Genomic DNA, 23711 nt, shown 5'->3' on the forward strand with positions numbered 1-23711 from the left:
CATTTTCATTAAATTCTAAGAAGTCTTTAATTTCTTTCTTTATTTCTTCTTTGATCAAGTTATCACTGAGTAGAGCATTGTTCAACTCCATGTATATGTGGGCTTTCTGTCATTTTTGTTGTTATTGAAGACCAGCCTTAGTCCATGGTGATTTGATAGGATGAATGGGATTATTTCTATCTTCCTGTATCTGTTGAGGCCCGTTTTGTGACCAAGTATATGGTCAGTTTCGGAGAAGGTATCATGAGGTGCTGAGAAGATGGTGTATCCTTCTGTTTTAGGATGAAATGTTCTATAAATGTCTGTTAAGTCTATTTGGTTCATAACTTCTGTTAGTTTCTGTATGTCTCTGTTTAACTTGTTTCCATGATCTGTCCATTGATGAGAGTGCAGTGTTGAAATCTACTATTATTGTGTGAGGTGAAATGTGTGATTCAAGCTTTAGTAAGGTTTCTTTTATGAATGTAGATGACATTGCATTTGGAGCATAGATATTTAGGATTGAGAGTTCATCTTGGTGGATATTTCCTTTGATGATTATGAAGTGTCCTTCTTTATCTTTTTTAATGACTTTTGGTTGAAAGTTGATTTTATTCGATATTAGAATGGCTGCTCCAGCTTGTTTCTTTGGACCATTTGCTTGGAAAGCTGTTTTCCAGCCTTTTACTCTGAGGTAGTGTCTGTCTTTGTCTCTGAGTTAGGTTTCCGGTATGCAGCAAAATGCTGGGTCCTCTTTACATATCCAGTCTGTTAGTCTATGTCTTTTATTGGGGAATTAAGTCCGTTGATGTTAAGAGATATTAAAGAATAGTGATTGTTGCTTCCTGTTATTTTTGTTATTAGAGGTGGAATTATGTGTGTGTGTGTCTCTCTCTCTTCTTTTGGTTTCATTGCAAGATTACTTTCTTGCTTTTTCTAGGGTGTAGTTTCCCTCCTTGTGTTGGAGTTTTCCATTTATTATCCTTTGTGGGGCTGGATTTATAGAAAGATATTGTGTAAATTTGGTTTTGTCATAGATTATCTTGGCTTCTCCATCTATGTTAATTGAGAGTTTTGCTGGATATAGTAGCCTGGCATTTGTGTTCTCTTAGGGTCTGTATGACATCTATCCAGGATCTTCTGGTTTTCATAGACTCTGGTGAGAAGTCTGGTGTAATTCTTATAGGTCTGCCTTTATATGTTACTTGACCTTTTTCCCTTACTGCTTTTAATATTCTTTCTTTGTTCTGTTCATTTGGTGTTTTGACTATTATGTGATGGGAGGAATTTCTTTTCTGGTCCAATCTATTTGGAGTTCTGTAGGCCTCTTGTATGTTTATGGGCATCTCCTTCTTTAGGTTAGGCCATCTTTCTTCTATAATTTTGTTGAAGATATTTACTGACCCTTTAGTTGGGAGTCTTCACTCTCTTTTATACCTATTATCCTTAGATTTGATCTTCTCATTTTCCTGGACTTCCTGGATGTTTTGGGCTCGGAGCTTTTTGCATTTTACATTATCTTTGATGGTTCTGTCAATGTTTTCTATGGTATCTTCAGCCCTTGAGATTCTCTTTTCTATCTCTTGTCTTCTCTTTGTGATGCTTGCATCTATGACTCCTGATATCTTCCCTAGGTTTTCTATCTCCAGGGTTGTCTCACTTTGTGCTTTCTTTATTGTTTCTATTTACATTTTTTAAATCCTGGACAGTTTTGTTCAATTCCTTTGTCTGCTTAATTGTGTTTTCCTGTAATTCTTTAAAGGATTTTTTAATTTCCTCTTTAAGGGCTTCTATTTGTTTACTTGAGTTGTTCTGTATTTCTTTAAGGGAGTTATTTATATCATTCTTAAAGTCCTCAATCATCATCATAAAATGTGATTTTGTATCTAAATATTGCTTTTATGGTGTGTTTGGATATCCAATATTTGCTTTGGTGGGAGAACTGGGCACTGATGATGCCAAGTAGTCTTGGCTTCTGTTGCTTAGGTTCCTGCGCTTGCCTCTTGTCATCAGGTTGTCTTTGGTGTTAGCTTGTCTTGCTGTCTCTGACAGTGGCTTGACCCTCCTGTAGGCCTATGTGTCAGCACTCCTATAGACCTGCTTTCTTGTTTTCTTTCAGTCATATCTGGGAGTAGAGAGCTCTGCTCTCAGGTGTGTAGGTGCTCTTGGCGACTGGTTTTCAGCACTCGGTGAAGGCAGAAACTGGATCTTGTCCCTCACTGCCCTAGGTCCGTGTGCCCAGGGGGCACAGATGGCACTAGGTGATTTCCTCTTGGGTCGGGAATGTGGGCAGAGAATAGTCTCCTCTGAGTTCTCAGGAGTGTCTGCACTTCTGAGGGTTCAGCTCCCCCCCCCACGGGATTTGGGTACAGAGAGCTGTGTGACCAGTTCAGTTCAGTTCCAGGTGCAGGCCAGACCCAGGAGGTTCCTGCTGCTGGCTGCTCCTATTTTCCTGTATCTAGAGGCACTATGCAGTTTCCTCTTGGGCCAGGGATGTGGGAGAGGTGGGCAGAAGTGGCAGACTGTCCTGTAGTTTCAGGATTGTCCAAACTTCTGGGTGTTCAGCTTTCTCCCCCACGGCATTTGGGTGCAGGGAGCTGTTGGATTAGTTCAGATTCTCATAAAAAGTCTTAAGCAGTGATAATGTGCAAATATGAATGCAGCAACACATCTACATACCTACCTAGTCAACTATTCACAATAATTATGATGAGGCAGAATGGCAATCGTGTTTTCTATGGCAAATACTATGTGTAGTTTTAATACTGTACCACAACAACCATAATTACAATTGCTATTGTAATAAAAACGCATAGAATTCTTTAAATCCCTTGGAGTATACACCATGTTGTTTTGCACTGATAGCAGGATAAACTACCAATTAATTGATTATACATAATGGGGAAATGGGGAGGGTGGCAGTGGTGGTGGTGGTGGTGGTCATGGTGGTGGTGGTGTGTGCTGCCATTCCTCAGAATCTGAAGGGGATTTGTTCTGAGAACCCTCTTTGAATACCCAAATCTTTAGATATAGATGTATCTTCTGTAAAATGGCATTGAATTTATGTCTAACTCATGTATATGCTCCTGTATTCACCAAGTCATGTTTACCTAAAATATGCAGATACTAGTTGTGTTGTTTAGGGGAGGTGACAATAAGAACCAAGTTTGTATGTGTTCAGATATATTTTTCCTAAACACATGTGATTGATCAACTATTATTTGAATCCACAGATGTAGAACTCATTGATATAGTGACTAGCTAGTTGTGTATATGTGTGTTTCTGTTTGGATTGTGTGATTGGGTGTCTGTTTGGATTATTTATGTGTGTGAGAGTGTGCACGTGTGCATGTGAATGCATGCACATGTATATGTGCATGTGTGAGTGCGGATACATGTGTGTATGCATGTGTATGAGAGTGTGTGTGCTTGCGAGTGTGTGTTTATATGTGTACATGAGCACATGTGCTCTATGACAGGAAGTGTAGCACAGAATGATTTTGTTTATTTTTCTTCAGCCTGTTTACAAAGATTTCTTGAACAACTAGTATATGCTAATCTGTGAATATGCTAGATGCTGGACTTATAATGACAGCTTCACTGTTCTTCTTGAAGGAAAAGAGAGAATTGTATGGGCAAAATGGCACTCTGTAAAATTGATATAGCTTGAGAAGTCAACAGATTTCCTGTAGGTGACTAAGGCACATTCTGGGAATGCCACAGCCATTACTGCTCTCTCCACAAGTGCCACAAATAGCAAGGTAGCCCCAACATTAAAACTGCTACAAAATTCTTCTGGACTTTTACATTGTAATAAAAATTCCTTAGGATCTGGAGCTACAGCCCAGTTGGTAGAGTGCTCTGCTAGCATACACAAATCCCTGGGTTCAAACCCCAGCTCCACATCATGAGATCATCTCAAAAAAGAATTCCTCAGCCAATTCATCAAAGTGCATCTTCAGGAAATTTGAAAAGAAACTGACAATAATCATAGAAAACAAAATTGTAGGGCCAGTGAGGTGGATCACCAGATAAGAATGCTTGAAGCATGCTCTGACAACCAGAGTATAATCTCTAAAACCAACACAAATGAGCCAGATGCAATGGCCAGATCTGCAATCCCAGAACTCTGTAGTAAGACAAGGTATAGAGATAGAATGGGCTGAAAGTTCACAGGCCAGCCAGCCTGGAGTATACAGAGCAAGAACAGAAACAAGAGAGACTGGACTGGCAAGGAAGGAAAGAACTGATTCCCAAATATTGTCTTCTGACATCTACATACAAAGATGACACATACACACACACACTGACATGCACACACGTATACACACACACACACACACACACACACAATGCTGTATTAATTACCATGTGATACTATGGCCAAAGCAACTTATACAAGTTTCATTTTGGCTTATGGTTCTGGAGGGATGATAGTCCATCATGATGAGGAAGCACAGCAGCAGGAGCAGGAGGCTGAGAAGTCACATCTTTTACTGCAAGCCCAGAGCAGACAGAACCAATCAAAAGTAGGGCAAGGTCATATATTCTCAAGGCCTGCCCTCATCATGTACTCTCTCCAGAAAGCTACACCTCCTGAACCTCCACAAATGGCCCTACCAACTAAGGACAAATTGTGCAGGTATCTGAGCCTATGAGGAACATCCTCTTCCAATCCACTACAGGTAACAAAAAAGAAAACAATAATATTATAGAATAGGAGTATACCATAACACACCATATATGAAGACCAAAATATAGGCTTCACTATACTTCTCGAAGGAAGAGAGACAATCACCCAGACCCCTGGTATATGAAACTTCTTGCTTTTCTAGTGATAGGTCAAGATTGGAGTCAACACACATTTTTATATGTGTATTATAAATGTGAGGACTAAATATACTTTTCAAGTATTTCACAAAACTGTGTTCTTTGGGGCTTGGAAGACAGCTTAATATTTAAGAGCACTGGCTATTCTTCCACAGGATCTAGGTTCAATTCTCAGCATCCCTATCTCACAATGGTCTGCAATTCCAGTTCTAGAGAATCCAACGCCCTCACACAGACATACATTCAGGCAAACACCAATGCACATGAAATAGAAAAAAATCAATTAAAATGTGCTTCTTGGGTAAAGAATTGATCATAATGGCAGAGACATCTTCTTTCTTGGTTTGGGGAAAGAAATCTTTCCCCAATTTCCAAACTTTCTCAGAGCACTTATTTCTTTTGCCTCTGGTGATAAATACCTGTGCTGACACATCCCAGGCCTGAGCGGATTTGTCGCCAGCTGTCTGAAGAAGCCAGTTGGACAATAATCTCATGTGTTTGCTGTTTCAGGACTGCCTGCTTCATAGCAACATCACCAGTGATTTGAAAGCCTTCACAGACAAGTTTGGCTTTGATGTCCTTATCCTGATCGCGAGCTACACATCGGAGGAGCAGCAAAGGCAGCAGATCGCTGTGTACTCCCAGAACCCGGAACTGTGCAGCCAGGTGAGCCCTCCTCTCATCTGTTTCATTGTTTATGAACTTCTGGAAGAGTGATAAGAGTGGACTGCTGCCTCATAAGAAATAGGCCCGAGAGATAGAGTCCTGAGATTAGACTGTGTAAGTCTGTTTTGAGTTGCTGACAAAATACCAGAGTCTAGGATATATATATCACACTTGTAGAGATTCAAGAGCATGGTTATGGCTTATGCCCTGCTGTGGTGAGGGCTTTCTGGTGGATGGCATCACATAGAGAACCTGGAAGCAAAAGACTAGACTTGTTTTGTAACCAATCATTCTCACGATAATTAAGACAGTCCCTTGAAGTCTTCTTCAATCCTCCTGAAGGTAGTGGCCTTGTGATCTAACAACCTTCTACTAGCCCTGCCTCTGAAAGGTTTCACCTCATCAACAGTATCACCCCACGCACATTGGGAGCCAAGAATCTGAGTGCATAAACCCATAGTAGACACCCACAACTATTTCCCTTCTAGACTGAACCATAAAGAAAACTACCAGTTCTTTCTCATCCAAATAAAGGCAAAAAGTCCTCCTTTTTCTGTTCTGTTTTCTTTTGAAATTGTTCCCGTGTGATAGCTAACCTAGTCACTGTCTCAAAGCCCATCTGGTGCCTTGTGTTTATGGACCAGTGATCTGATGCCCTAGCAAGCACAGTCTACAGGCGCTCAAATTCTCAATAGGTAATCAGTTCTTGTAAGGTGATAGTTGACCCTTTTGATAAACTGCCTACAAAGAACAAAGAAGGGGGGAGCAGGAGAACAAGAAGAGGAAGAAGATGAGGAAAGAGGAAGAAGAAGAGGAAGAGGAGGAAGGAGGAAGAGGAGGTGGAGGTGGTTATTCATGACAGGTCATGATATGTGAGCCAGGTTAGTTATTGTACTTGTTAACTAGCACTGAGGGAAATAGATATGGATATAATGATTGGTTAATGTGAACCTCACTAGTAAGTCAGAATTCTTTGTTATCATGGGTGGTAAGAGGCAAAGTCTCCATTCCCATTTCTTTCTTTCTTGTACCCTGCCCTCTGTCCTCCCTCTAACAGAACATGACTGCATTCTCCAGTTCTCTCTCTGCTTTCTCAAGTTCAGATAAGAACACAATGCCCTGTCGCACGCCCCCCCTTCTGACCCGCATACCTGTGCGCATCTAATCACCAGCTGGGGCTTTCCCACTGCTAACACAATATGCATTCAGATTCAAAGGTGCACTAGTTAACGTCACAGTGACAGAACACCTGGCAGAAGCTACACAATGGGGGAGAGGTTTGTGTCCGCTCACATTTCAGGGGTACTATCTATCCCCCTTGCCAGAGAAGGCGTGGCAGCTGTCATCTGTGGCAAGTGGGAACTTGTGGTGTGGTGTGGTGTATCACACTGTAGTGGATCGGGACACATAGGGCTAGATAAAAAATAGGACTGCCTGTAACCTCCAAGGCTGACCCTCCAGGCCTAGGTTCACCAGCTGGGTGCCATGTCTAAAAAGCTTCATAGCTTCCCCATGACAGCACCAGAAGCTAGAGACCGGGGATCAAATGCATGAGTCAGTGTAGGGGAATGTTTTATAGCCGCCAAACCATAGCAAAGGGTAGATCTTACCCTTTTTGCTCATTAACTTCCTAGAGACAAGATGTAAGTTGTCCAAGCTTCCATTTTCAGTTTTGGAGTCACTTTTAGGGCAGATCCCTTTGGAAAGTTGGCTTACTTAAGCAGATGGAGTGATCCAGAGCCCTGGCACCCACACTTCATATTCTTTCTTCACTCCAAAGTAGGATCCAAAGGCAGTGGTTTCTCTAAATACCTTGCATCACAGAAGGGGAAGGCTCGGTAACAACAGGTCCTATTTTATCTTGTAGTAATATAGAGGAGAATCCACCTTTGTAGCTCAACTGCTGAGCTCAAAACCCAGGTCCCATCACACTAATAGAGAGCTGTCAGCCCTGTCTTAATCTTTTGCTAGTCTCATAGGACTGCCATAATAATAAAGGAGATCGTAGCTGTGAAACATCGCACTATGGGGCTGTGAGTGAGCACTCAGTGACCACCATCCACCACGGCCAAGTCCATGGCTTGTGTGGCATTATATCCACCATCACTTTAACCTCTGTTAATCCTGTAGGGCCTTTCCCAAAGCTCAGCATGCCAAAGCACTCCCCATGTCCCCTGGATGTCCAAGCGGTGCAGCCCAGGCCTGGCCTGGCCCTGGCTGTCTGGTTTAGTGTCCCTCTGCCTCCCAGGTACCTTTGTCAGTTCATATTTCCATTATCTGTGCTCTCCGGGATGGGAAGAAGCCTGGGTGCCATGGGGAAGCGCAACCTTCCCTCTTCCCCTTTTGCTTTACCTTGCCACTCTCATCAGGCGTTATGTTACATCTAGAAAAGGCTTTTGACGCTTTTAAACACCTCTACTTGTAACTTCCAGAAATGGAGCAGCCGACTAATGTAAATTTTAGATTAACTGAGCAGTTTGATGGGGCTAGAGAAAGAGCTGGTGGTAGGTGGAGCCGAGTGCAATGGTAGCTGAGACTAGGTTGTCTGTGGCCTTTTTTGTAGACAGATGGACATGGTTTGATTTCATGTTAAGGAAAAGAGTAGACTACAAATACAGCTCAGTCAGTGGACTGCTTACCTGGTCTGTTTGAAGCCCTGGGTTCAAGCACATGTACCACATCAGCCTGGCCTTGTGGCCCACACTTCCCATAGACCCAGCACGGAATAGACAGAAGCTGTATATCACCTTTCCGTTGCTCTGATAAAATGCCATGACTAAGGCAACATACAGAAGAAAGCGCCTGTGTTGGTTTATAATTCCAGTGGTGTTAGCATCTACAGTGGCAGGGCAGTATAGCAGCAGGCAGCTGGAACAGAAAGCTCACAGCTCACATTCTTTACCATGAAGCTGGTTGAGCAAACTGGAAGTGCTCCAAGGCCTTTAACCTCAAAGCTTATCCCCAGGAAAGTCTGCAAGGCTGTACTACCTAAACATCAGTAACTGAGGAGCCAAGAGCTCAAACACCCAAGACGAAGGCATATTGGGGGTTCTCATTCAAAGCAGTGCAGGCAAGAATCTCTAGAGTTCAAGGTTATCCTCAGTGATACAGTGAGTTTGAGACCAGCCTGAGTTCTATGAGACACTGTCTCAGAAGAGCGGCCAAACACATTGGCAAGGAGGGATGGGGAGTTGACTCAGTTGGTAAAGCACTTGCCTCACAGAAAGCTGGCCATGCATCGGACACACACATACACACACACACACACACACACACACACACACACACACACACACACACACGAGATATTTTAAAGGCACTATTCCCAACCCCCAGGATTTGTCCCATTTGTATGCCTACATGTCCAGTCTAATCCATCAACTCTCCTGACTTTAACCCATCTGTGCCACATCCAACCTCCAGGCTTTAACCCACAATGCTCATCTTGTGCCCAGGTCCAGTCTACTAACAATGTCTCTCACCTCTTATCAAATAAACTTCTTTTTGTAACAGATAGAAATCATTGTAGAGGGCTGGAGAGATGGCTCAGTGGTTAAGGGCACCGACTGCTCTTCCCGAGGTCCTGAGTTCAAATCCCAGCAACCACATGGTGGCTCACAACCATCTGTAATGAGATCTGATGCCCTCTTCTGGTGTGTCTGAAGACAGCTACAGTGTACTCATATATATAATAAATAAATAAAATATTTAAAAAAAAAAAAAGAAATCATTGTAGAAAGCAGCAACTGGCCAAAATGCAGACAACATCTGAGCAAGGAGTATACTTCACCAAATGATCCATCTACAGCACAATGCCTATGCCTAAGGCTCAGGGGACATTGTGGGATGGGGGAGACAGGGGAGAGTTGAGAAGATTGCAGGAAGCAGAGGCTGTGAGACTGTACCTTCTCTATATGACAGGGAGTCTCTATCCAAGCAATGTCAACAATGTGCTTGCCTAAATAGGATCTAAACTGTGATCCCACCAGTTGACATGCTAATGTGCATAGGGGAAAGCTCACAAGACCCCACCCCCAGATGAAGAGATACAGGCAATAAATGACTGCGGAGAGACAGAGAGTCAGTGAGTTGGGTTCCTATTGCTGTGATGAAACACCCTGACCAAAAAGTTGAGTGTGGGGGTAAGGTAAAAGGAGTTTATTTGGCTTACATGTCCATGTCACTGTTCATCATTGAAGAGAGTCAGAACAGAAACTCAAGCAGGGCAGGAACCTAGAGGCAGGAGCTGATGCAGAGGCCATGGGAGAGTGCTGCTTACTGGCTTGCTTCTCGTGATTCGCTCAGCCTGCTGTTTTATAAAATCTAGTACCACTAGGGATGGCACCACTCACAATGGGCTGGGCCCTCCCCCATCAATGACTAATTAAGAAAATGTCTTAGAGCTGGATCTTATGAAGGCATTCTTCTCGATTGAAGTTCAGACATCTCTATCTTGCATCAAGTTGACATAAAACTAGCCAGGATGATCAGCCCTCCTCAAAGATGGTCATCCCTAAAACATAGGCATACAAGAAACATTAAGTAAACTCAGAAAATTACATGTTTATATTTATTCATACATATTGCATATGTGTTGATGACAATAATACATTTTAAAAGGCCATGAATTTGAGAAGGGAGTTGGATAGGGGACCCAAAAGGGGTTGAAGGGGAAAGAGGTGGAAGATAAAGTAAGTATAGTATACACATATGAAAATATGCACATTTTACAGAAAAGAAACAAAATTAAGGGACTATCTGCATGCTCACACAATCCATGTGCTTCCCCACAGATTTGCTGTGAGCTGGAAGAAAGTCACAACCCTTGTCTGGAACTGGAGCCCTTTGAATGTGGCTGTGATGAGATACTGGTGTATCAGCAGGAGGACCCTTCTGTGACCTGTGATCAGGTGTTTCTTCTTCTCAAAGAGGTCATAAATAGGAGGTGTGCAGAGATGGTCTCTAACAGTCGGACATCCTCAACAGAAGCTGTGGCGGGCAGTGCGCCTCTGTCCCAGGGCTCTTCTGGGATTATGGAATTGTATGGTTCTGACATAGAGCCACAGCCCAACTCTGTGAATTTCATAGAAAACCCTCCAGAGCTCAACGATTCTAACCAAGCTCAGGTGGATGTCAACATAGACCTTGTTAGCCCTGACAGTGGGTTGGCCACTATCAGAAGCAGTCGCTCATCCAAGGAGAGCTCAGTCTTCCTCAGTGATGACAGCCCAGTGGGAGAGGGTGGCGGGCCTCACCACAGCCTTCTCCCAGGATTTGAATCCTACAGCCCCATTCCTGAAGGCATAGTTGCAGAGGAGCATGCACGCTCCGGGGAACAAAGTGAACATTTTGACCTCTTCAACTTTGACCCAGCACCCATAGCTTCTGAGCAGTCCCAGCCATCTTCCCATTCGGCAGACTACTCACCAGATGACTTTCCCAACAGTGATTCATCAGAAGGAAACCTCTCTGCTGGGCCTAAGGGACTTGGTGAGATGGGGATCAACATGTCCAATTACTCCTCTAGTTCTCTTTTGTCAGAGGCTGGTAAAGACAGCCTTGTGGAATTTGATGAAGAGTTTGTCCAGAGACAAGAAAGCTCAGGCGATAACTCTGAAAGAAATTTAAGCCTGACATGTTTTGTGGGAGAGGAACCTGCTTCCCCTGAAAGGCTGAAGAATACTGGGAAAAGGATCCCACCAACACCTATGAACAGCTTTGTTGAAATCTCACCATCAACTGAAGAGCCAACTCCACTCTATCCTGAGGAAATAATCCAAAATACAATTGATGCAGGACATCTGGGCCCACCTCAGACCCGTGCACGGTGCAGAAGTTGGTGGGGTGGCTTGGAAATTGACTCTAAAAATATTGTAGATGCATGGAACTCCAGTGAACAAGAATCTGTCTTCCAGAGCCCTGAACCATGGAAAGATCATAAGCCTGAACCAGTTGAGAGGAGAACCTCAGATTGCACATTCCAACCAAAGAGTCTTGGATTCCCAAACTCAGATCCATGGGAATCTGAATTTGGGCAGCCTGAACTGGGCAGCAAAGATACCCAGGACCAGACGGAAGAAAGCTTGCAATATCAGCACTCGCCTACAGTGAGGCCACATTTGACAGATGCCTCTGCTCAAGGGACAAACCACCTGATAGAGGACTTCGCTGCTTTGTGGCATTCAGGACACTCACCCACAACAATGCCTGAGCCCTGGGGAAACCCCACAGATGCTGATGAAGCTGCAGTTACGATGTCCTTCCCCACCTGGGGTGCATTTGATAAAGAAGATAATGCAGACACATTAAAAAATACTTGGAATCTTCATCCCACTAACAATGAGACTCCTTCTGTGCAGGACCCAAGTGGATGGGCTATGGCCCAAAGTGGGTTTTCTTTCCCTGCAGGAGACCTACTGGACAATTCCCTCATTGAGGTAAATAAAGATGCAGCTCCAGAGATCTGGGGCAAGAAGAACAATGACTCAAAGGATAACAGTCTTACATCTAGAAGTCCCATTTCTGATCTGGGTCAAACATGGAATAATTCTAAGCTACCAGGGGAAGACCAGGATGACTTGGTGGATCCTAAAGCCAGAGGGAAGGTATATGAAAAGGAAGGGTCCTGGAACCTCTTTGAGGAGAGTATTAAGAAAAGAGGAGCTGATGTCTTAGCTCCTTGGGAAGATTCCTTCTTGTCCTATAAATGCTCTGATTACAGTGCGTCCAACATAGGAGAAGATTCAGTCCCATCTCCCTTAGACACCAACTACTCCACTTCTGACTCTTACACATCACCAACATGTGCTGGAGAGGAAAAAGAAACGGAAAGCAAGCCAATTGCTAAAGATAATGGTTTTGGGGCAAGAGATGCTGATTTTCCTGCAGAGGGCGTTGAGGTTCTTGCAACATCACCACAGCAGCCTCAGAGAAATCGAATTGGTTCTGGTCCTGGGAACCTAGACATGTGGGCATTGCCTCATGCAGAAGATAAGCCTGAAGGAAATGACACACATCACCCAGAGAAAGATTCACTCAAGATAGAGCATGCAGAAGATAAAAATGCTTCCCTGGAGGATGACATGGGAGAAAGCAGTCCATCCAGTTACGATGACCCTAGCATGATGCAACTATACAATGAGGCAAACCGGCAGCTCACCCTTCTACACAGCAACAACAACTCACGCCAGACAGCCCCTGACAGCCTTGACACATGGAACCGAGTGATTCTGGAGGACACGCAGTCCACTGCAACGATCTCGGACATGGATAATGACTTGGATTGGGATGACTGCAGTGGGGGTGTGGCGATCGGTGGTGATGGTCAAGCAGGAGGTTATGTAGCTGCAAATAGTGAACCTGAAACCCGGTTCTCAGTGAAGCAGCTGGAACCATGGGGCACAGAGCATCAGGAAGCAAATCAGGTAGACTGGGATCTCTCCGCCTCTGCTGAGGCCACAGGGGACACTGGTCCCAGTGAATACCATACTCTGAATGTGAAAAGTGGGCAGTTAATTGCCAACAGTATTTGGGATTCAGTCATGGGAGATAAAGACATGCCATCATTCAGACTACCAAGCCCACCAAATACTGTAGATATGGAACATGGTGCTTGGCCTTCTGAAAGTTTCAGGCATTCAATAAATGGGAAGGATGGCCACATGTCAGAAGCCTCTGGACTCAGTGAGTCAGAAGGGCTTACATCTCATCCTGACAACCAGGACACATGGGCAGACTCCCTAGGTAACACAGCATCCTCGGTGGCCAGGCTGACAAGTTCAGAACACTTTGCCCAGTCAGATTCATGGACAGGCCATATTTACGGGCAGAGTGAAAGTGAGATTGAAAGCCTGACAGCCTCTGATTGTGACCATCTCGACAAGGAGACAGCCGAAGGCTCTGGAGTGAATGGTGCCCCATGGGTTTTTGGCAAAGAGCCCATTGACCAGGAACTCTCTTCTTCAGATGCATTTGAACACCAAGAAATTTGCAACGCATCAGGCAAAGTCAGCTCTCTCTCAGTCACCTCCAGTCCTCAGAGTGAGGAGTCAGAGGAGGCCTTAGAAGTTGAGAAGGAGCCTTACACTCTAGACTCCCTTGCTGGACAAACAGAGACACCCACAAGTGATTCTCAGACAAAAGACACCCATGAAGAATCTCTTATGGATAATAGAAATCTGGAGGAAGCCAACACGACATTAGATAGGATTAATCTAATAAAAAATATGCCTTTATCTGAAATGGAATTGGAGGAAACTGAAGCCTGCAACATTCTGAGGCCAGAAAGAGAAAATGGAAAACTAATTTATGAATCGTCTCAAAACTTTGGTGTTTGGGATGGCCCTACAGATAGCGATGTGTGGGACAGTCATATAAGTTATGAGATAGCTATGAACCCTACATGTCAGAGAACTGAGGAAAGGTCTCTGGAAGCCCTTTCACCAGGAAATTATGACAAAGACAGCCTCTCTAGTGAGTGCACTCGTTCCAGTGCATCGAGTCCTGACCTAAATGATTCCTCAGTTGCTTTGTCCTCCTGGACCTACGGACCCAGTGCTGACCATCAGAATGAGAATCAAGATGATAGAAACAAACAGATTCACCAAGAACCAGAACTGTTTACCACTGAAGCCCATGTGGGAGTCATTACGGAAATGAAGGACTTTGCAAAACCCAGGAAGGATGAATTTGGAAACATGTCTGATCAGGAGGACCCTCAATTTCCAGCAATCTCAAATGATCCCTTCAATGGTGGTTCCTCATCCTCTTCATCCAGCCTTGGAACAGATAAATATTCCGAATATTCTCATGCATATCAGGAAGGAAATCTAATGACTAGAGGTCAAGAGGAAAATGAACTTAACTCTCTGGAAATTGCGGAGCCAGAGGGTTCCAGGATCATATCCACAAGCTCAGGCTCTGGCCATGACAGTGGGGGTGAGGAAGAGTTGCTCGAGAAAGAGCTACATCTGGCCACAGTTGCTCAGCGTGAGTCTGAGGTTTGCAATTCATTGCCTGATCCTGAGTTCTTGGTCACAGAGCAATCCAAGCCTGAGCTTTCTGTCTTTGTGGGTAGTTCAGAGCCAATAGAGAATGAGAATAAGTCAAGCCCATTCTATGACAGTCAACAAAGCAGCCCTGGTCAGTGGATTTTGTCACCACTCGTGCAGGCTGACATACAGGACACATCTAAGGAGGAGGAGGCCAGAGGTGCAGACACGGGGACAGTGATGGATACCATGTGGCAGGGATCTGCCAGCACTGACCGTAAGAATGGAGACCCTGACACATTGGAAATGCTTGGCTTCTCAACTGACAGCAGTGAGTGGTGGAATCCTGCTGCACGGGATGGGAAAGCAACTGCCAGTGTGTCCGCAGAGGAGTTGTCTAACTCAGAGGGTGAGTTAGAGACGACTTCTCCAATATTCCAGAATGCAGGTCCGTGGAGCGTGCCCGTTCAGGATGATAGTAAACCTGTGGACACGGGCAGCACTAATCCTTTCAGTGGTGAACTAAAGTCACCCTTTCTAGATAGTGATGGGGACAAGTCACAGGAGAAACTTTGGAACATTCAACCGAAGCAACTGGATTCAGATGCCAATCAATTCAGTCAGCTTGTAATCCTGGACCAAATTAAGGACAAAGATTCTGGACAGCAAACAGCCATGTCTTCTACTGCTGGTGACCTTCCTTCAGAAACTCTCGCCCAAGAGCAGTGTCAGGAATCTATGCTGTCGGTCTGGGATCATGCAGGGCCAGCCTTGACTCACAGAGATGAAAATGGATGTGTTAGCGCTGGCATTTCACCCACTGAGTGCCAACAAGAGAACGGGTGGGAACCAGAAAAATCCTATCTCAGCCATGTGACACATTCAAGAACTCCCACGGAAAATCTCGACAAGATCAATGCTCCCACACAACTGATAAGGAAGCCGGACTCTGACTGGGATAGCCCCAGCCCCAGTGAGCACCAGCATAACTTTGTTCCAGATATTTTACATGGCAACTTCGAAGAGGGCGGGCAGCTGGCTTCAGCTTCACCTGATTTGTGGATGGATGTCAAGCAGCCTTTCACTTTTAGAGCAGATGGTGAGAATCCTGATATATTGACTCACTGTGACCAGGACAGCAACTCTCAGACATCCAGCAGCCCTGACGTGTGTCACGATTCTGAAGGAAAGCAAGAGATGGAGACACATACTGGTGTTTATCTGGGACCTGAAGTGGAACCCAGTGAGTTTTATCTCACTGAGCCAAACATGGATGATGAACCGACTCGGGAACCGGAGCAAGAATGTCTCCCATGCAATTCAGAACTCTACTCAGAAGATGCAATGCCCTTGCCTCCGATCAACAGTCAGAAAGACACAGACAACTTATCTAAGCCTGCCTCTTCAAAAAGTTCCCCAGATCCCTCTGATATGCATGGAGACATCAGTACAAGTATAACAGCATTGGACGAAGGCGCCAACCCAGAGGTAGAAGAAGCAGTGGACAGGACGATCCCAGGCACCAGAAGTGAAGATGCTGACACTTTTGAAACTCACCAGGAGGTCGGTGAAGAAGGCTCTTGGATATCGAAAGACCTTTGTCCTGAAAACCAGACAGGCACCAGAGCTCAGCTTGACCGTGAGCAACCTTTTGCTTCGGAGAGCCCTGCTGTACTTACTGACATCTTCCTAGCCTCTGATACCTGCCTGGATGTAAGTGAAGCTGCCTTGGACCACAGTTTCAGTGATGCGTCGGGCATCAACACTTCCACGGGCACTATAGACGATATGAGTAAGTTGACTCTATCGGAAGGCCACCCTGAAACACCAGTTGATGGGGACGCGGGGAAGCATGATATCTGTTCGTCTGAAGCTTCCTGGGGTGATTTCGAATATGATGCAATGGGCCAGAATATTGATGAAGAGCTGATGAGAGAACCTGAACACTTCCTCTATGGTAGTGATCTTCCGTCCGAGGAAGGCACGACGAAGCAATCACTGGCACCATACACACCCCCCTTTGACTTGTCCTACCTCACGGAACCCAGTGGCTACGCGGAAAGCACACAGGGAGCCGAGTCCCCAGACGACGCATCTCTGGGAAGTGATGCAGCAGAGATGCTGCTTTCTGCTCTCCCTGATCAAAGGAAGGAAGACAAGGCTGAGACCAACATCAGGAAACCTGGATACCAGATGACTGTGTTGCATATTCATGAAGACCCCGAGGCTCTTTCTTCACCTGTAGGAGGAACGGGTTCCAATAAAGAGTCCTCTCCATCAAACATTGACTGGGAAATAGAAACAGATAATTCAGAGTCACCAGTAGGTGGCGACATGAAACCACCGAACGGTAAGCAACACATACACTCCCGCAAAACACACACACACACACACACACACACACACACACACACACACACACACACATACACACACACGCCCCTCTCCTCCACCTTCAAGGAACCAGTGTTAATTGATTTAGAACATTTGTTAAAGCATTGCTACCAATGCAGACAGAAAATGTTACCTTATGCCCGATCCTTTGTCTAGCCGGTCTCAGTATATGTAAATGTTACAGCTATATTGTGAAACCTACCTCTCTTTGTGCATGAGAAAACTATTTAATAGCTTGTCTCTTTTTAAGTGTTTGTTCACAAAGACCAGAGGCCATGGAAAGTGTTAATTAAGCCTGTTCTTTCCTTCTCACCTCCATATTCTAGGCAAGGAGATATTGGAGTTCGAAGATGAGAAAGTAGTTCCCACGAAAGGGCCAGAGCAAACAAAATTAGAATACAAGGAAGAAAAACAGGCAGGGAAAAGTGAAGACCACCAGGTACTGGCTGTAGATTACATACTTGTAAACCATGAAAACGATTCACCACTGAAGCCAGAGGCCAGGGAAGCAAGAGAAAACAGAGCCGAATCGGAGCAATTCTCCATAGGTTCCGAAGAAAGGGAGCTACCAGAAACTCAGCAAGCAGGCATCCCAGACACGTGTCAGCCTGAGTCGTTAAATGATGTCAAAGTTCATTCTGCAGAGAGAATGTCTTCCAACCACAAGAACACATCTCTTGAAAACCCTGTACAAGACCAGAGTTGGATGGTCTTGAGCCATAGTGAGGTTGGTGATCCACCTGCAGAAACCAGGGACTCGGGAGCTGGGTCTCCGGGTAGAACTGTGGAGCCATTCTTGAGTCTCAGTTTGGACAAGGGCCCCCAGTCCCAGGTTCTGGAAAGAAAAAAGCCTCTAGATTCTTTGGCACTAGGGGAAGTTGCTGCTTTGAGCAGCCAATCAAGGAAGAGCAAGAGACAAGGTCAAGCTGGTCTAGATGCAGTTCCAACCCAGGCTGCCACCCATGACAATGAATGGGAAATGCTTTCGCCACAGTTCTCCCAGAAAAACAGGAACCCTCCACAGGAAATGCAAGAAGAGACACGGGTCCCCGAGCCTGGACCCAGAAAGCCAAGACCAAAAGGGTAAGAAAAACACTAGATTTGTTTTTTTTTTTTACAAAATAATATTTTGTCTAGAAACCAGAGAACATGAGAGGCTTTGGAAGCCTGAGGATATCAGGGACAGGAAATCTTTTCTGACATTTATAAGAGGTCATCAGCAAAAGCAATCGGCAGAGAAGTATCAGAAAAAGGATGGATTGCAGCCAGTCTGCACCCACCCGGCTGATGTCAGTCCCTATGGGCCAGGCAGGTAGAACTGGAGTAGCTGGTATCGGTATCTCTCCAGGACCTACTATGTGCAGGGCAGCATGCACTCATCAGCTCACATGATCCTTACATGCTGGGCACTGGGGGAGAAGGATAGACTAAGGGAGGAAGAACCTGAGGCTTCTGGGTGTTTCTGTAATTGTCTTAGATTCGTCTTAAATGAACAGAGTGAATGTTCGGGGCTTCCATGCTTCCTAAAGCCAAGGGCTTTCTCGTTGGCATACTGACATACTGGCATACAACTGTTTGTACAGAAAACTATTCTTCAGCTTCATAGAAACACCTGGCTTTTAGCTACGACTGTCAGGGAACTCTAAGTGGGCTCAAAATCAGGGTATAACACTCCTGCCCTACTTAGCTGAGAGTTGTCAATCAGTTACCAAAACAGTGACGCCACCATTCACTCACCCAGTGTAGGATTGTTAAGGATATTTTTTTCCTGTGACCCATTCATGAAAACCAAGGGGCAAGAAGCAAGAAACAGAATGTCGTTGCTGCCCTCGAGTATTGAGGTCTGCTGATAATATTTAAGATATTCCTTTCTTTCACTTGCCCTTAAAAATAGTGAAAAGGAAGTTAAGTAGAAAGGAAGATATCTTTTTGCATTAAAATGTACTGCGATATGCACCATCCTATGCATGTGTTATGCCCCCCATAACCTACTTAATGAAATTAAAAGATTGTTTAACTGTAGTATAGAAAAGATTCCTCCTGCTTCCTACTCAGTTTTGGAGCATAAAGGACAATGTAGGGCATAGGTACTGTGAAGCAAGGTATTTGGGTCCTTGCCTAGTTCTCCCCTGACCATTGACTTATTTAAAGACTAAACCCTAAGCTTAAGTTCCCTCATCTATAAAATCAGTGGGCTAGGCCAGGTGACTTCAAGCCTTCCACTACAGAATTAAATCCTAGGAACTTAATTTGTATAGGAACAGAGTGTGTCCAAAAAAGGTTTCCTTACTCACAAGTAGCACTTCCTGTTGAAATTAACAGAGAACAGAAATACTAGGAGGACAGCGTTGAAGGTTTTCAGGAAAGCCACAAGGACTTTTAACATTGAGGCACTTCAGTTGGCCTAATTTTCTCTTTCCTGTCAAGCTTCTTTCTTCTATCGAGGCCCCAGATCAGCTAACGGAAGAGGGCAGCTAATGGACCCTAGTGCCGCTTCTGCTCCAGTGCCTTACCCCTCCCTTCAGCCTCTGAAGTAGAACGATGCTGCTTGCCACTGTTGCTCCCTATATGTAATTTACTCTGAACACATTTGAAATATTCTCCCTGCAAGGTTTTGAGCAAATATGGTTGTGTATAGTAAGGTAGGAGGTACATCTTAGTATTGAGCCCCTTTTTTTGCACACCTGAGACCCTGGGTTCGATCCCCAATACCAAAAAGTAATACAAAACAAAGCAAAAGGCCCACAGTGGTTGTCTAGATGGGGGCCCAAGACCAAAAACCTCACCTCCCTCTGGAATCAGGAATTAGGGATAAGGTCCAGACGGTCACCTTCAGGATTTCTTTGGTGTGATTCAGCTACGTACTTATGGTTGAGAACTATTATTTGGAATCACATTTCTAGGCGTGAAGATGTTTAGTATCTAGCTAAAGAGTGGGTCGTGGTCAGAAGTGCAGCTAACAGTGACCAATGTTGGCACCTAGGCACAGCACATAGAGCCTTGGTTTGTGTGCTGACTGGTTTTCTGCCAAGGGACACATGCTAAAGTCACATTGGGAGACCCAATCTCGATTGAGAATATTCCCCACTAGATTGACCTGTGTGCAAACCTATGATACATTTTTTTAAGATTTATTTATTTTTATGTGCATTGATGTTTTGCCTACATGTATGTCTATACGAAGTTGCCAGATCCTCTGGAACGAGAGTTACAGACAGTTGGGAGCTACCATGCGGGTGCCAAGTTGTGAGAAGCCATATAGGTGCCAAGAATTGGACTCAGGACCTCTGGAAGAGCAACCAGTGCTCTTAACTGCTGAGCCATCTCTCCAGCCCGTGACACATTTTCTTGATTGATAGCTGATAGGTGAGGGCAAAAACTATTATGGGTGGTACCACCCTTGAGTTGGTGGTCTAGGTGCTGTATGAAAGCAAGCTGAGCAAGTGACAAGACAAAGGCGGGAAGCAGCATTCCTGGATAACTCTGTACCAGCTCCTGACTCAGGTTCAAGTCCCTGCCTTGGCATCCCTCAGTGCAAAGCATCACTGTGGAAGTATAAAATCAGTAAGTCCTTTCTTCCCCAAGTTCATTTTCATGATGGTATATTTTTCACAGCAACTAAAACCCTACCTATGGCACTTGCCAATGGTGGCAGTACGCGCTATCAGAGACTTAGACTAGGCCAAGCAGAGGATCAAATACCAGTTCCCAGAGGCATGACAGACAGTGGCAGGAGAGCCTGATCCCTTCTATGTAGTTGTGGAATAAGTGCATCTGAAGAATATTCACAGCATATAAATCTCCCTCCCTAACTCCCCTCCTTCCACCATCTCTTTGTACTAAGAATTGAGCCCAGATCTTGATGAATGCCAAGTAAGAGCTCTGGCACTGGGACTTCCTGGCCCTCTCGGAAAATAGAGAGAATGATCAGAGGGACAGCATGTAAACTTGGGGACAACAAGAGCTGGGCTGGTGACTTACAGGGCAAAGGGGCTTACTACCAAGCCCAACTACCTAAATTTGGTACAAGGATAATGCCAAGGTACAAGGATGTACCTTTGATTGTACAAGGAGAGAGCCAAGTCCTGAAAGTTGTCTTTAAACACACACACACACACACACACACACACACACACACACACACAAACACAGACACACACACACACACTAACATAAGAACAACACATAGATACAAAAAATGTAAAGAAAAAAGAAAGTGATGTTATTAAATTCGTGTCAATATTTACTAGAGAAACAGAACACCTACTCAAAAAAAAATAAAAAAAAATAAAAACCTCCCCAATCTAATGAGCTAGAGAGATAGTTCAGTAGTTAAGAGCACTTGTTGCTCTTGCAGAAGACCTAGGTTCAATTCTAAGCATCCACATGGTGCCTTATAGCAATCTGTAATATCAGTTCTAGGCTATCCAGTAGGCATGTATACAGTACACATACTGGATACAGACAAAACATTCATACTCAAAATAAAAAATAAACAAACAAACCAGTTCACCCACCATCACAACTATATAAAACTAGTGTGTTTGATTTGCAAATATATTGACTTTCAGAGGTGTATGAAGTGATCAGAGGAGATCATTCCCAAAAATACTGAGGAAAAATGGCAATTTGTGTAATCTTTCGGAGACAGATGCATGCAGAAGAAGGCGATGGTAGGAAGAGGAGGAGAAGGGAGACAGATTTCCTCTTGTCATGCACGTCTCTGGATCACTCAGGAGTAGCTGGCCTTTGGATTTGTTTCTTTCTAAGAAGGGAGGCATTCAGTGCTCCCTAAAACACAGATGATGTTTAAATGCAGCATGTTTCATCTGCTTCTCTCTTCACTCTGTCCTTTTAAATTACCTTTCTTCTTGCCTCATAACACTGTGCTTGGAGAAGAACTCATCTTTTCCCATCTGAGTGTCGTTGTTAGACCTTTCATGAGCCCTTCAGAACCAGGCTTCTTGGGTGTTAATACATGTTTTCTCTCTTTTAAAAATTACTTATGTCATTACTTCTTAATTATGTACTTGTGTACTTGTGAGTGTGGGGTACCTACAGGGGCCAGAGGCATCAAATCCCCTGAAGTGCAGTTATGGACAGTTATTTTCATCCTCTGGAGGAACCATACCTATAACCCATCACTCCAGTCCCTACACTGGTTCTCACTACTTACATGGATGTCAAGAGTGAAAAAAATAGACTCTCTTGGTGTTGGATAGTGGGGCTACAGAGGATCCTGACTCCTTGGTAGTAATAACTAAATATCCTCTGAATCACAATTTCCCTCCCTCCTTCCTCTCCCTCCCCATGTCCTCATTTTTCCTCATCTTTCTCCCTGCTCTCACCATTTTGGAACCTGCCCACCCCCCAATCTGTGTCGCCCAGGCCAGCCGTATGAGAGCAGACGTTATGTAATGAGTGAGTACAAATTAACACGAATGTCATTTTCTTTTAGTCTACCCAGATGTGATTTGAGACAAGCCTTGCTGGTCCTGTTTCCTGCCTTGATGGAGTTATCTGAATGAATAGACTGCTGATGTCATTTTTAAAAAACTGAGGAAATGGTACAGTTTAGACTTAACTCTCATGTCTAGCCCTGTGCTTGTCGCTAAGACTGTGCCACTGACGGCATATTTTCTCTGAATTTCTGGTAGTTTGACACATTTATTTTGGTCCCCCCATTACCCACTGACAGTCACCAAAGACTCAAGAGTTAGTGTTCTGAGAGAGATTGAAAGTGGCTGAGTCAGCTCTTGCTCTCTCCTGACATCTCAGTCTTACCACCCTGCTCCCCACCCCCCAGCTTCTTCAGCAGGAACACAGATTTCTCATCACAGCAGAAATGGTTCTTTCCGTTTCGGTGGCTGCTTCCTGCTGAGGCTGTGTGTGGTTCTAACTCAAGGGGGCCCGAGGTCAGAAGGAAACCAAAGCCCTTCGGTGTTCGCATCAATTTTCCAAATGTTTGTAGATGGGGTGTTTTGTGCTCAGGTACTTTACCAGAGACAGCTCTTGTGCCAAAATGAGGTGGTTTCTCATGGCTGCTCTGAGGCAGGGGCAGCAGGGAAGAGCCCATCTGTGCTCCTAGCTTCTAGCCTGTGTGAGAGTCCAAAGTGTGCCCCTGGCTGAGTTTGAGTGGCAGGGTGAGTGGCAGGGCTGCCTTCACAAGAAAAGCTGACGGAAAATGATGGTGTTGAAGACAATGAGACAACCTGGCTTTCTTTCTAAATTACATTTGTGTTTGTCTCTGCCTGCCGGTCTGTCGGTGTTTGCACCCCACTCATGCACACCACTATGTAAGGTGCACCATTTTGGGGAGTTGATTCCTTCCACCATTCGGGCTCTGGGGTTTGAACTCAGGTTGGTTTATTTGGCAACAAGCTCTGTTACCCACTGAGCCATCACATCAGCCCCAACATTATGGCTTTCTAAAGCAGGATGTCTTGGTATTTTAGGACACAGCCCAAAAGATATCCTTTCAAATTAGAATAATTTGAGGGAGATTTAATTCAGTCACATTTCTGAAGCTGGTGGCAGAGTGTGAGGGAGCCCATGGTGAATAGCTCCATGGTCCAGGTGAGGGAAGTGGCAGCCAGAACCCAGGAGAATTTAGGGCAGAGAGAGAAGTGAGAAGAAGGATAACTATCTGAGGGAGTTCAGCCAGTCTGAGTGGTGCCCACAGGTTACTGAGGGTCGGGGACTGGGCCAGATAGGTTCTTGGCCTCTTTTCTAAAAAAATTAAAACAAGACTTTATATAGAGTTAAAAACAAGGTGACTTCATGGTAGCAGTATTGGTTAGAAAGGAGAACACTGCCTCAGGCAACACCAATGAGAGCTCCCAGGGGCCCCAG

At 44.7% G+C, this 23711-nt stretch overlaps 1 protein-coding gene across 19 annotated transcripts in view; it reads left to right on the forward strand.

Moving 5' to 3' along the window:
* The window catches only part of Prune2 (prune homolog 2 with BCH domain), a 350442-nt gene that overhangs the window by 160017 nt on the left and 166714 nt on the right, over positions 1 to 23711 (forward strand). For all 19 annotated transcript variants that reach the window (XR_010066330.1, XR_010066327.1, XR_010066331.1 and 16 more), the window contains 3 exon segments: positions 5320 to 5475; positions 10269 to 16815; positions 17186 to 17942. Coding sequence is in view for 15 of the 19 variants with exons in the window: in XM_063287018.1 (XP_063143088.1) it covers positions 5320 to 5475; positions 10269 to 16815; positions 17186 to 17942 (7460 nt within the window). In the remaining 4 variants the exon portion in view is untranslated.

The sequence above is a fragment of the Rattus norvegicus genome, chromosome 1 (genome assembly GCF_036323735.1).
Source record: "Rattus norvegicus strain BN/NHsdMcwi chromosome 1, GRCr8, whole genome shotgun sequence".
In the NCBI taxonomy this organism is placed as follows: domain Eukaryota; kingdom Metazoa; phylum Chordata; class Mammalia; order Rodentia; family Muridae; genus Rattus; species Rattus norvegicus.